We start from the raw sequence: 14,848 nt of genomic DNA, 5'->3' as shown, positions 1-14,848 counted from the left end.
AAGCCACTTTATCGTGGATGCTCCTTTGTAGTGAAGATCTGAAATCTGGAACTGCACTTACTGCAGCACAGACCACCTCTCTGTGTACATCAGATGTACAGGATTGATTTTGCTTTCATATTCTGCATGCCTAAGTATTTTTATATACAAAAGCTGGTCTTGACTGCCATTATATTTGAACATTATGCTTCAGTTTGACCTCATTATACATGAGCCATTCTACTTCCATTCTAGGTGATGTGTGAAGCTTTGCTTGTTTCAATTGAGAAACTTTTAGAGTAAATGAATACTTAACTATATTTGGTATTCTTTAAAGAAAGTGGGACCCCCATGCATGCATCTAATGGTGGAGTCTATGGAGAAAGTTCCATGGAGTATCATTTTTAAAATGTTGCCATATCGTGGCTTTCTCACATTCATGAATGCTGGCTAAATATTTTCATGATCTGCAGCTGGCCTACCCTCTGCTTTTTAGCTTGTAGTTTTAGACACTGTCATATCTCCCTTATTGGCATTTAGGAATGTAGCTGGCTTTGCTACCAGTTCTCTGCAGAGAAGTCAGCAAAGTCTGCTGTCCTGGACCATTTTGGAATGGTGGCTTCTTGTACTGATATTTAGATGCTGCTAAAGTTACTAAGAACAATTTAATGTATATTATGTCTTATATGCCATAATGTGGTAATTGATGTCTTGGTTAACAGGCAAAGCCTCATAATAACCGTGTATTTTAAAAAGTTGGATTTTACCAGCTGAAATGAAGATAACAGTAACAATAATGTTTGATATAATATGTATTGGGATGTGACTTAATGTTCTTCCAGACTTTAATACGTTCCACATACAAAAAGTAGTGCCTTAGGTTTAGTGGAGGGGTAAGCTATATTTTTACCATATTTTATATTTTAAGTCCTAACATTTCTAATTAACTCAGAAATATCTGTTTTAAGGAGATGAAATGAGTTGGACGAAGGGAAGAGGAACTTAGAAGTTGGAAAGGAGAAACGGTGTTCTGGTTTGCTGGTGTCCATAGGAAACCAGCCCACTGCAGGCTGACTGAGCATGTACAGATGGCACAGGGAGGGAAACCAAGCCTTGAAAATCTCTTTCATTAAATCTGGATTTAGAGGACTTTAAATTATACGAGCACTTGTGTTAGCACATTCCATAGAGATGAGTTAGAAACCATTCCTGTTTAATTTGCAGGGTTATTCCTCCCCTCTCCTTCTTCAGGTCAGGCTTTGGCAGCACACTGCTCAGCTGACCTATTGCAAGCATTTGAATTTCCCAGTGCTTTCACACCTTATGTGCTGAGGAAGGGCCTAATCCTCTGCAGGGATGGCAGCGTCGGCTCCCCTCGGCACTGTCGGGATTGAGCCAGGGTAGAGCAGGACATGGGCTTGGTCACCTCTCAGCAGAAAGAGACTTACCCCAGTGGTCTGACACTAACTCCTTCACCTTCCCACACAGCCTGTGTCCCCACCCTGTCAAAACACTGTTCCCTCCTGTTGGAAATACTCTCTGTTTGTTGTACGGGTGATGATTTTAATGGAATCGCTAAAATGCATGAATAACAGAAGGAAATCTCTTACCGATCTCTAACTGCTGTGTATGCTCATCTTTTCTTCTCCCCACACCACCTCACCTGTGTTCACCTTCCTTTGTTTGTGTTATGTCTATTTTAGATTGTAAGCTCCTCAAGGCAGGGATCTGATGCTTCTCAACTGTCTGTAATGCACCTTTTACAACTGTGGTGCTCTTTGAAATATCAAAAAATAATAAATATTAGAATCGATTCCCAATGAGTTAAAAGTTTGATTTGTTTCTAATGTTTTAGCCAACAGCAAGGGCAGCAGGCCCATCAGACTCTGTGTCAGGAAGGTGCTCAGAGGACTGGGGGTGGTAGTGTCAGCCCCTGTGTGCTGACAGCCAGCAGGGTTTGCTGTCTGCTGTCCCTGCTCCGTGTTTCACTGCTCTTGTGGAACTGCTGATGCCAGTGTAACCTGTACAACCATCCTTCATTGCTTTCTCTCTGTTGTCTTTGATAGCAGCGTTCCCCTTATCAATTCCCTCATCATCACTCCCGTCTGATCTCCTCTCCGAGCAACTTCGAGCACATCTACCACATGACTGTTAATTCAGCTGAAAAATTCCTCTCTTATGATTCCATAAACCCTGCATTTTCCCCGCCTCCACGCTCTGTCCTCGGTACTCCAGACTTTGTCACTCTGAGGGTATGAACGGCTGAGTCAGGTGCTCATTCTACTAACACTGTGTGGTTTTTCTTTTGCCTGGCTATTAACGTGGGAGAAAACCCCTTGTAAGCTGTTCCTTCACCCCTCTACTTCCTTTTATCCCAGACAATTTACTTTCTGCTACCAGCTGGAGTCTCCCCACAGCTCTGACAAACCAAGAAACAGACACTTCATGGCCTTAGAAAAACAAGAAGAGTTTGGGCTGAACCTTTTGCTATGAGAATAAGATTTTTAATCACTAGAAAGGATGTGGGAATTTTGAATGATAAGTTCTCTGTTCCACAGTGTTCATCCTCCAGCAGTCAGAGTGCTGCGTACCAGGTTGAATTAGGAAGAGGTTCTGGATCTGAGTTGGACCAAGATTTCAAGCTGTTTGTTTATGATGAATTCATGTGGAATGTGAGAATTTTCTCCTTCCACAGGTGGAAGGAGACAGACACAGCTAGTGCCTCAAGCAGTTTCTAGGTTAAAGTAAATAAGTGCAATTAGAACACGTAGAAACAGGATAAAAATTGAAGATGATGACAACTTGCTGATGTAGATCCTCTTAACTCTGGTACTTTTAGGCAGAGGCTGAGGTAGGATGCTGTTCTGTAGGCATCCTTCCAGTTGCAATGTAGATTGGAAGGATGGAAGTGGTCTTTCCTTTTTTTCTTGCATTGTGCATCCAGGTCTGCCTACCTGGGGGTTGCTGTGCCCTGTAGAAATACAAACCAAAGTGAAGCAGGCACACAGGTACCTGTAGTGCATCACAGCTGTGTACCATACTGGGGGCTGCAGCTCTCCATGGGACAGATAAATCAGGAATAACCCATAGGTAGATGTGTGTGATGCTGTTTGCTCAGGATTTGTGTGGGTCCAGGCCATGCCCATTGCTGTCATGGGAACATTGCTCTTGGTTTCTGGCAAACCTTCACTGCTAGGCTGCTTTGAGTGCCTCTGGGCTGCTGTGCTGGAGCCCTGTCACTGGGAGGGTTTTGGAAACATACCTGCATCCAGCACTAGACAGAATTTAAAAATGCAGGAGAAAAACATAAGGAAATGAGAAGAAATCTTCTCCTTATGGCTCCAAAACCAATTTGCACAGCTGAGCTTTGACTGGTTACATGCATGGTCATGTGTCACTGCTGTGAGGTCCCAGTTGTCACAGCCATTAATACATGAGAGGAATGCTCTGTTGAAATGCAAAAAAAAAAAAAAAAAAAAAAAAAAAAAAAAAAAAAAAAAAAAAAAAAGTTGTTGAATTGAAAGCTGTTTCTGTCCTAGAGGGTCATTATAGGGTCACTGAAGCTGTATTTCAGTTCTGGTTGTAACAGGGTTATTTTAATCCAACTGTACTATACAATTGTCTGTGTTTAATATGCAGCGATGTATCACCGGACTGTGACCCTCTCTACCTTCTCTTTCTCATGTGAGTAGTCTCCCTGGGATCAGTAAGGAATGACTTCTGGTGCTTCAGACAATAACTCTCAATTTTTTCTTTAGGAGCATCCTTCATCCTAATGTTGCAGCCTCCTAGCATAAACTGGAGGGGAAAAGAGTGAAATGGGCAACCTGCAGTGTTGAGATCCTGCCCTGTTAGCTCCTTAGAGCACTAGAGGTTTAGTCTTGTGTGAGGAAAAGTGTTTGTCTGCTTTGTGGCTTGAGGGTAGAGGTGCTGGAAGCTGTATGGCAAGCCACGCTGTGAGTTTGGTTTCATGTCTGTCCCTCCTCCCTTTGTGTTTGGAGATTTTAGTGTAAGAAGGGTGCCATGGTCCCAGGTAGGATTGGATATTGGAACCAGGACAGCATGGAATCCATGGCGGAGTTGAAAATTGACTTGTTAAAGTAGGCTTTTAGAGTCTGTCATATTATTTCATGGAAGAGTTGAAAGCTGAGTTTTATGGTGTGATGAACAGAGCAGTACTTTAAAACAAAAACAAACCCCAAAACAAGACCAAGCAGCACAATGGACAGAAAAACAGAAGCAGAGTAGTTCCTGTGGGTGCTGTACCTGTCCAGTCAGACCCTGTCCCTCATCCCAGTGCTGGAGAAGATGCCCAGGGAGCTGGAGAAGGAGCAGAGGCTTTGTAACTCTGGCAGCGATTGCACCCAGAGCTCCATTCTCCAGCTGGAATGGGATGCTCTGAACTAATCTGGGCCTCTCACCCTGTTTCCCTGTGATACACTTTGCTCAGCAGCAGCTTCTCTGCTGCTGCTTTTGCCCCCACTTCTTTCATCTTTCTCCATTTGGTCCAGCAGTGGGGATGATTTTTCCTACTAGGATTTGAATTGTTGCTCAAAATGAGGGGTTTTTGTCTCTAAAGCAAGCTCAGGTTTCCTTTTGTTTTCTGTGTTTTTAACCTGCTGCGTTGTGCTGCTTTATAACTATTGCTAATAACTGCCATTTATTTTCCTTTGAATCCCCTTCCTGCATCATGTGCACAGCACTTCCAGGAGGTTTGGTCCAAAATGCCAGCATCCCTGGCATGTGCTTATTTTATTTTTAGAACAAAGAACAATGAAACATTTGCTTTGTGGAGAGACTTTCTACAAGGAATTACATGGACGTTGCGAACTGAGGTCACGAAAAATAATCATCTTTAGAGCACACTGTTAAAACAAATTAGTCTTTTTTTGTGCACCCACCCATTCCCTCCTTCCCCTGATGCCTGTATGTTGTCTGCTCAGTCACTCTGAAGGAGGTTAATCACCTTATCATTAAACATAATTGTTCTCTTTGCAAAACAAACCTCTATAGGTTTATAGCAGCCTTGCAGCCCCAGTGTACTAACACCCAGTGCACACATGCTAAAGCCAGTGCTGCACTTGGCTTTTCTTTCCTTCTCAAAACACAGCAGTAACTCATCCCTCAGTCCCTCAGCTCCTTTGTGTATTGTCAGGGAAGTGATCCTCCGTGGTAAGGTACAGCCAGGATGCTCAAACTCTGCAGCTCAGTTTATGGCATGGGGGAAAAACAGGAGCTCCGTATTTTGTACTACAAAGTAGGTTGGTTATTCATGTATAAAAACAAAAAAAAAAAAAAAAAAAGAGGGGAGGCTAAGCAAGAGACAGAATATAATCCCACAAATAATTTAAGAGACTGTTTCAAGCATTTAGTTATAAATCCTCATGGTGCAGCAGTGGAAGAAGGGAGAAGTAAAAAGGGCTTTTTCATTGGTAAGGTCTCTGATTCTCTTTTGTTGGTGTTTGTAAGGGATCTGGGAACAGATGAGATATTTTAATTCTTACTTGCTGCACATTAAAAATCAGCCATTTCTGGCACCCTGGGAGAAGAATGAAAAGCCAAGAGTTGCTTGTAAGATCAAAGGGGCCTATCAGAGCAATGATTCCAAGGATCATTGTAAGACTGGATTTGGCAGCAGGTTGGTAAAATTTATCTGATGAAGTCTGACCTGTATAAAATCTGTTTCTTACAAAACCTCAATTTAATTACCCATTTTAAAATATAGATAGAGACATGGGTAGTACAAGGGTTCTCTGAGAATATCCTTGTGGGGGTAGAATCTTTGTTCTGGTCTGAAATTTCCGTTAACATCCTAGTTTAAAGAAGCAGTACAATTGCAGCTGTTGTTTTATATATGGCTATTTCTTCTCACTGTGAGGATGGGGAAATAATTAAATAGGAAGAAACAAACAGTTATTGCTGGGGCGGGCTGTAAGGGTAGAGGAAGTAATTCTTAAAGATACCTGCATTTCTTTCACATTGTGCATCTATGAAGGTTCCCTGAACCTAATCCCAGTTAATGGTATTGGCTTAATAGTGCAAATCACATTCTGTTGATGAGCAGGACGAGGTCTCATATTTAGCCAGAGCTGAAATGACACACATGGGCAAATCCCTCTGGGCTAGGAAGCCAGCTCATACACAGATGGAGGGGCTAAATAATCTGAGAAGTCTTCTCCCCTAAGGTCAGCTCTAGGTTAACAGAAGCAAAATAAAATCTCCCAGAACTCCCTTCAAAGTACTCTTTTTAAGACAACTTGTGTTTGAGGAACTACCATATCAAGTAGGGAAGTTGTGGTTTATCTCCTCAGTAAAGGACCACTTCAGTCCAGTAACTGAATAATTTAGAAAATCACACTGGAACTCTCAGGATTCAAAACAGGAGCAATAATCAGAATATGTAGGAAAACAGTGGCATGTGCTCTGGTCCTCCTCTTTGAACAGGCTGGAAACAGGAGGCTGCTTCTCACTTTAGCTCAACTAGTGTAGGTTTGGAGGGATGCTGTTAACACCTTTGGAATTTCATAAGTAATTGCTATACAGATTGATCCACTATCTATTCATAACTCTGCAAGCATTAGGGATTAACCTGGATATTGTATCAGCTTATACAGTCATGGCACAAGCAATGGCATCAAAGAGAAATTGTAATGAGATCCTTAGAAGCTTCAGAAGGAAGGTGTTATGCAGTGTAACTTGAATATATCTACAGTAGCTTAATTAGGCTTGCAAGCCATCCTTTGAGGGAAATTCTGGAATTATTCCATGTATTCTTTCAGTTGCCTGCATATGTCCATGTAATTCAGCACTTCACTGCCGCGTTGTGTGTGCTGCCAGTCTCTGCACTAAACTGCAGAATATTATTTTGCAATTTTTGCTGACTTGCTGCCCAGATACTCAGCTCTGGTAAGGTTGGGGGTTTCATGTGTTTTGGGGCCTTACAACACAGAATCACAAGGTTGAGTTAGCAGTGGATAAGTGAACGTGTCATGTGTGTGTGCATTTCAGAACCTTCGGCCCCAGGAGAGCCGGACGGTGTTCAGTGGCTCCGTCAGCATCCCATCGATCACCAAATCCCGCACGGAGCCAGGACGATCCATGAGTGCGAGCAGCGGGTTAGCAGCACGTAAGCAAACAGAGCTCTGTTACTTTGGGGGCTGGGCACAAGTGTTTCGGGGAAAGGGCTGCCTGCAGTTGCTTCTGTCCATGCTGGATGAGGATTTTCCGAAGTGATGGCTGACTGTGTTGCTGCCAAGGGCCAGCAGAGCATTTTAGTCTTGTTTTCAAAGGTGCACGTGAATAAGCAGGTAGTGCTTTTGAGAGTCCCGCATTTGTAATTTGTCAAGTTTTTTTAATTGATGTTAGAATTCAAATTACGTTCTTAGCCCTGGGGCTGCTTTAATCCTGCTCAAGTGTTTTAAATCAGTGGCAAGTTGTTCACAAGCTCCATGGTTATTAATTTTGTTGCTGAGCTGTGTGTAGCTCTCCATGCCTCTCTTGCCACTATTGCAAAGATAAAGCAGTAGAGAACTGGCTGCTGGAATGGAAGAGCAGCATTGCATTGAAAGAGGTCACTGGAATTAGGCAGCCACCACAGCTGTTTCTATACTGCCATCTTTGTCGGGAACACGGTGACTAGGTAAAATGTTCTTACACTGACAGGTGTAAGATGGCCAAGGGACAATCTGACTGCACAATCCACAAGAACTGCAGCAGCCAGAATAAAAGCCCACACAGTCTGCAAGCCATGAGCTTGGGACATGCTGCAGGAAAGCAGAACTAGCCAGAGAAGCAGTTGCACAAGCTACTGGTGCGTTGAGTGGGGTCTGTAGTTTCAGAATCAGTTTGATTCCTCTGTTGTAGGATCGTCTGCACAGAACGGCAGTGCTTTGCGCAGGGAATTCTCGGGAGGGAGCTACGGAGCAAAGCGCCAGCCCATGGCATCGCCCTCAGACGGGTCCCTGTCCTCAGGGGGCCTGGACCAGGGCAGCGATGCACCCACAAGGGACTACGAGCGAGAGGTGAGTGACTGCAGGAGGAGGAGAAGCCTTAGGGGTGTAGATAAAGGTGAGGCAGTTCAATCGTGGCAGGGGGTTGGCTACAAGTTTGGGAGTCAATGACAGTGGAGAGATGGATTTCCTGTATTTCAAGCTAGAACAAACTTTGGTCAAAGTGTCAACGCTGGTCCTGGTATTTAAGATGCAGAAAAAGCTCTCTGCATTCCTTACCTGGAGATGTGTGGGTAGCAAGGCTCCCCCAAATACAGGCCTAGTAGAGTAACAGCTTAATAGTGGCATATCACAGCTTGAAGTGCTGATATTCCTTTTGGCCTTTATGTGCAAAGATTCATAAGCTATCTTGGCAACTATTTCACAGGAGACATTTTGTACTCAGATGTTAACAAGGTAATTTAAGAATTATAATTTCATTGAGAGCAGGAACTGGATTTAATAATTTCTATTCTGTGCAGTCGAGACTGTCATTATGATAAGACTGAAATCCTGCCTAGTGCTAAACTCAGTCCCTCCAGCCAAGAATGTTTTACATGGGAGGGTTCAACCTGAAGCTGGCCTGCAAAACTTCCCCAACCCATTTCCTTACCGAGGAGTGTGAAAATGAGAGGTCACACAGGCTTTTCATGGTACTGGATATATCCTGCCAACTGAAGCTGAAAGGCAGCTGTCAGCCCAAATTCAGACTCAGAGTTGCAGTCTGCTGTACTTTGGAAGATCCAAGTAACTCAACAGGGTGTTTGAACTGATACCCTGGGGCTGACATACAAGAGCGAGCTGTGATGGAGCCACAAAGATTTCTCATTTTAGTGCAAGAGCATAATCTGTGAAAAGGCAGGAGCTGTTGTGGCTTCACAGACAGCCTGAAGCTGCACACTCTGCTGGCCAAGCAACCCTTGGCAACACATAGACTGCCAGAATCCCACTGGTGTTGTGTCCTTATGTCAGTATCACTTATGCCTGGTGAAAGCAGAGTGACCTGACCACTTAATCTCGGGTCTCCTTGGAAACTGTGACCAGAAAAGGTCCCTCAGTGTTTTTGGACACAAGCAAAATCTGCAGAGGCCTTTGAATCCAGTCACTGTTGTTGAGACACTCTCAAACTTGCTATCCTGTTACTTACCGGTGTTCTTGTGTGTCTCTGGGCTGCAGGACTCTGACTCTCCAAGACACTCAACGGCATCGAACAGCTCCAACCTCAGCAGCCCTCCCAGCCCGGTTTCTCCTCACAAGACCAAGAGCCTCTCCCTTGAGAGCTCTGACCACGTGAGTTGGGACTCATGAACTGCTTCAGCATTCAGATTTGGCATCACATCAGCTTGCTGTCCCCATGGCTGTCCCCTTCACTTGCTCCAGTTCTCACCTTCATCCTCCTAACCCTCCCCATTCCCTGTCGGAAAATGATCTGGGAGTGGGGTACAGAGGAAGGTAAAAGCTGGTCGCCTTCAGTACCGTTTGGCATTGCCTCAGCTCCCCAGATCTGACAGCAGCAAATGAGCAAAGCTAGGGTGTTGGTAAATACCAGATGCTGTAGATTTGTATTAGTATTGGTTTCATTTTTGTGGTTACAGCTGCTTCATTTTTAAAGACATATTTATCCCACTCCCCTTCCACTTCCCAAAAGGTAGCATAAGTAGACCAGACCAGTGTCAACAAGAGAAAATTCAGAGGGATTTTGTTTTCATACAATAGCTCATTGTACTGTACAAAAGTAGCACAGAGACCCCTTCCCCTCCATGGGGAATGATCAGTATGTCAGAGGCACATAAAAGCTTTCAGCCACCACGTTTGAATGTCAATCTGATTGTCGCCAGCAAATCCTTATTGATTAAAATGATGCATATTTTACTACAGTACAGAGTTTAAATAAATACGCAGATGTTAGAGTAAAATACGTATGTATATATTCAAAGAAAAAAAGCATTGTGTATGCAGCAGAAGATGGATGCTTATTTAAGAAAGCCTTTAATTTAAGATTTGTGTTGTCCCTGTTTTCATGCTCGGTGATTTACAGACTCGGAGGCCTGGCTAAAACCTCCCACAGGACAGAGATACCGTGCGCGCAGCGCTCGCTGCACTGCCGGGACAGCCCCTGCAGTGCTCTCACAACACTTCTCTTCTTCTGGCCGTAGCAGAACTGAAGCTGTAATTCCTGTTTTCCTCATAGTCCCTATCCTTTTCAGAAACTACGACAGTTGGCAGCAAGGCCCTGTCCCAGCAGCCATGGGTGCCGGTCAGCCCAGTGGCTGCCCTGGTTCTGTGCGTACCACCTGTGAGCTGGAGCCTTACAGCAGCTACAGGAGAGGTCCTTCAGGCAGCAAGGGAGTTCAATGCAGCTGGATTCAGCAGGAAAACTGTTTCCCTGGGTCAGCCTTTGAGCAGGTTTAGCTCAGAAGGGAGCAGTCTTCCACATCTCCTTGACCATCCCTAAGCAGCAAACTCTTACTGTCATTACCAAATACTGGTTGCTAATACACATCAGCCAAACGAGTGCCCTTAGCCCAAAGCTGGCCCTGGCTGGCTTTACTGTCACTGTAGCAACAAAGAACCTTGAAGACTGACCTCACACTGTTCACACTGTGGTAGTCAGAGATGCCTGGTGACCCACAACTGCTGCACTGGCAAGGTTGGTTTTCCTCTGCCCCCTACCTGTGCTGTGAGTTTGTGCAATGTGCAGTTGTTTCTATGTGCTCACCTGCTGTTTGGTTCCAAAAGCAGGGCAGGTTGGAGGGCAGGAAGTATTGCAGTGGAAGGCAGAGCCCACTGAAGCTGGAAAAATAAATAAAAAGCTGAAGTGGTCACCCAGTCGACAGAATAAATGAAAAACTGATACACAGATGTATGGTAAGAGGAAGATGTCTCTTCTCCTTAGTTAGCAAGGCAGATTGTGCTTTTCATTCGGGATGAGCCTCTCTTCCCAGTAGTGTTGTTGCTGACTTCATACTATGACCATACTCAAACACATAAGGGCTTTTTGTATTTAGAATATTGGGGTTTGTGGGTTTCAGAAACTTGTTATGGCTCTCATTAAACCATTCTGTATTCTTGCAGTCAACAGTTATGTAGAGTTTCACCCACACAGAGGTGTTGGGAGTTTTGCAGTTTCTGTCTTCCCTAATAGAAATTGTAGGTAAGTTCAAACCATGTACAGTAAATTCCAGGTATGATCTAAATGTGACATAGGGAACAAGACACAGATCATCTAATCCATTTAATCATGCTGGGTCTCCTAGGTAAGATTTCTCTTTCACTCTGAATCAAGAGGCTTATCCAAGTTTAAGCTCATTCAGTGTTATTTTGGGACAGGAATTCAAGCAATGATTGTAGAAACCATCATATCAAAAGCCCGTCTCTCTCCTATTTGGGTATTTCAGAGTAGCAAGCTGGTTGTATTGTTTGTTTTCACTTCAAACCTATTATTTTTGCAAGCCTGGCATTTGAAATTAAAAGCTTTAGCAAACAGCAAAGCATCTGAAAGTAATTCCTCCCAGAAAAGTTTGTGTATTTCTGAGGGACAGATAGGCAGGGCGTTATTTGCATTATTGAAATTCCACATCAGCTTCTTTTTAAAGGCTGCATATTGCTTCAAGTATAGCCACTGCTTTTTCCCCACAATTCCCTTGTTTTGGTGAAGCATGTCCACACACTTTTCAAAGCCTTTGCAGACTAGTTTTGTATTTACTGTATGTTGTATTTAAATAATAATCTTATTTTGATGTTGAGAGAAGGCATTTAAACAGTAGTCATTGAAGACAGAGCAGCCTGCATGGCAGTCCCCTAGAGAGGGTCACAGGATCGTTTTCCATGGACTTTATTTTTTCCACAGTTGTGCTAAAGCTCTATCTGAAAATGGAACCTGAAGAGCCACCACACAGCAAACAATTAAATTGACTAAACCCCTGTGTTTGCTCCGTTCCAGTGCCTGCAATTTATTGATACCAACCCCTGGCATTTTCAGGCAGAGCATAGGTCAGCTGTGTTCCAACACTAAGTTCAGAGGATGAGAGCTCCACAGGCCCACACGGTTTGTACACTACAATGTCTAAGCCTCAGCAGTCTTCTCTAGGATATATTTAATCATCAGTTTGGTCCTGTGCATTTTTATACGTGTCTCTTCAGAAGAGAAACAGCAACTGTTCTCTCAGTTGAAAAGCAAATGACCACATCACTTATTTGAAAAGAGAAAAATTGGCCTAGGACTTAAATAGTTTTATATATTTTGGGGACCATTTGGTTACAGACTCAGTTTGAAACCACACTCATCTCTTTTTGTTGGTATGCATACTGCAGCTGAGCTTTCTAAAGTCTCATTGGGCTAGGAAAAGTAACTTGGTCATTTGAACTGTAAGACTTTTGACTGGTATCTCCAAGGCAATTGTATCTGAGGTTTGATGTTTGCTCCTTTGCACTGTAGCACTACTTCAACTTCACAAGTCGAGGGCTGCGTTTTGTTCTGGGAGCTTAAAATCTCCCCCTGAATTCCTGACCATGACACACGTTCTCTGTACGCAGGATGTGTATCTAGCTGTTTTTTTTCCTTTTGGCTGAGACTGAAAGTGTTTGTTTGCATTTTTGACAGTGCTTGAACAGATGGGTTATTGGGGTTTTGCCTTTTTTTTCCTCTCTTTTGATGGCAACAAGGATCTGAACAGATTCAGGCAGCTACTAAGGATTCCAGGTTATAGGATGGAATAGGTTTGGTAAATAGTTTTCCCCTGCACGTGTGCACACACAGGTATGTGGCTTCCTTCCACATTTCATAAACCCAAAAGCAGGGTTACAGTACTCTCTTCTCTCTTGCCTTTGGCCTGTAGAATACAGCTGGTGGTTTCAAAAAACATTCCTGAGACTGTGGTGAAGTAGTTGCTTCTTTTCCCCTCCATTAATTGCTGTGGCTTGTTATGAATGTGCATTTTGCCCATTTAAATGAGTTTCAAAACTGAGTCAGGAATGTTCTCTCTTTGATTTGATTCTGATAAGTTACAACACAGGTGTGTTATTCTCAGGTATACGGCAGAGGGAAGTTAAGGGTCTTGCCATACCAAAAAAGTCCAAAAAGCATAGTTTATTTATAGAAATGTAGTTGAACTGCACCTAACTGGTTCACAGTGTGTCAGCCCTTCCAAACAGAACAGTTGGATTATTAACAGAGAAACAGATTCTGGCCCTGTGTTGTATTGCATGGCCAGACCCTGAATGACAGGACAAACATGCTCTAGGGTGGAAAAAAGTTTTCTTTTCCGTTTTATGAATGCTGTTTAATTTTAAATTAATGCATTAAGTGTAAAACTTACTGCAGTACAAGTACCCACAGCTCCTGAGCCTTAGTCTGAGAATCAAAGTGGCACATAGCAATTCCTGCTGTGGGTTCTTTTGTTAATATGAGTTCCATGGAGGAAATGGGACAATTTCTGCACTAACACAAAGTGTTAGCACCCTTCTGTGCACTTTGTGTTCACAATTTATTTGATAAACACCCCCAGAGGCCACTTTGCTGCAGGCTTTCCAGTCTGAATTCCAACTCCTCTCATTCCAGCCGCAGCTCAGTACAACCTATTTTCATTCTCCATTTGAGACAGTCATCTACAGGGAAGAAATCCACAAACAAACCAGTGTTGCTATACCTGCCTTTTTATGTATGACAGTTTCATATCATTTATTTTTAAAATATGTTTTTTAGGTTTTTCATTGTAATATTATTGTACAGTTTTGCATGGCATAGATGTAATCACTTTTTTGTTTTAGAGTATAAAAGCTGACAAGTGTGCGTGTGGGGGAAAGATTCTGCTTTTTGCCTCTTCTCACTCTTTTGTTTAATGCCCTCAGTGTTGTAGGGGACATTGTAAGAGATTCTCTGCTACAGAACAATGATGTAGATTCTTTTGCACAGAAATATTTAAGGTGGAACAGTCAACAATGTAAAAATGACTTACCACCAATATTTTATGTTGGTAACACACTTAATATTAACCTACTTTGATGTATTGCAATAAAACAGGGAACTGTTAGAAATGTAGATGTTCTGTCTTTTTTTCCAACCTTCCCCCATTAAGCTTTGAGGGGGAAATGGAAAGGGGAATGATGGTGCTCCTGAAGATACAACACGCTGGTTTTAACACATTTGCACAAGTGCACAGTGGGAAGAAAAGGAGTATATGAGAAAATCGATTTCCCTTTAACAGCTTTCAGAAAAAATAACCAGATCCTTTTAAAAATACAAAATCAAAGTCCCTGGATACTTTGCTATATTGAACTAAAGTTTTCCTGACCTTTTTCTTGGCTCAGCTGTGATAACCTAGGAAATAAGTAGTTAGGTAGTTGTAGTCAGTAGTTTTGTAGTCAGTTGTAGTCAGTGTTCCTCCTTCATTTGTAGTTACACATCAAATATTTCATCTGTCTTAGTGTTAGAAGCTGGATTGTTAGTTAGTTCTGAGCTACCACCATCACATTGGCCTTGATGCACCTTTAAGTACATCTCAGAATACCTGTGAAGTTTTGCATGTGCCCTGACCCTTTCCTGTCATCCACCCATTCCTCACAAGTCGGCCTGGAATTTCTCCCGTACTACAAAGTGTTGGTACATCTTCCTCTTCATTTATTCCCCTGTTGGTGTAATGTTGGAAAAGGCCTCATTGGGCCTGAGGAAGTTTAGATTAGATATTAGGAAAATTTTCTTCACAGGAAGGCTTGTGAAATATGGGAACAAGCTGCTCAGGTGGAGTCACCTGGAAGTGTTCAAAGGATGTGTGGATATGGCACTTAAGGTTATGGTTTAATGGTGAACAAGGCAGTGCTGGGTTCAGGGTTGGTTGGGATGATCTTGGAGGTCTTTTCCAACCTCAGTGATTCTGGGGTAA

General features: G+C 43.0%; 1 protein-coding gene across 4 annotated transcripts in view; it reads left to right on the top strand.

The window, feature by feature from the left end:
- The window catches only part of CDC42BPA (CDC42 binding protein kinase alpha), a 180,984-nt gene extending 166,981 nt beyond the window's left edge, over nucleotides 1-14,003 (top strand). For 2 of the 4 annotated variants that reach the window (XM_053937395.1, XM_053937394.1), the window contains 4 exons: nucleotides 6,988-7,105; nucleotides 7,843-8,000; nucleotides 9,144-9,257; nucleotides 11,911-14,003. In XM_053937395.1, the coding sequence (XP_053793370.1) occupies nucleotides 6,988-7,105; nucleotides 7,843-8,000; nucleotides 9,144-9,257; nucleotides 11,911-11,982 (462 nt within the window). In that variant the 3' untranslated portion in view covers nucleotides 11,983-14,003. Of the gene's footprint in view, nucleotides 1-6,987; nucleotides 7,106-7,842; nucleotides 8,001-9,143 lie in introns of all 4 variants that reach the window. The other 2 variants (XM_053937397.1, XM_053937396.1) reach the window with 1 other exon arrangement.
- Nucleotides 14,004-14,848: the final 845 nt, after the last annotated feature.

Source organism: Vidua chalybeata, chromosome 3, assembly GCF_026979565.1.
Source record: "Vidua chalybeata isolate OUT-0048 chromosome 3, bVidCha1 merged haplotype, whole genome shotgun sequence".
Lineage (NCBI taxonomy): Eukaryota > Metazoa > Chordata > Aves > Passeriformes > Viduidae > Vidua > Vidua chalybeata.
Note: the sequence above shows the minus strand (reverse complement) of the source record. Positions and strands in the feature narration are given on the sequence as shown.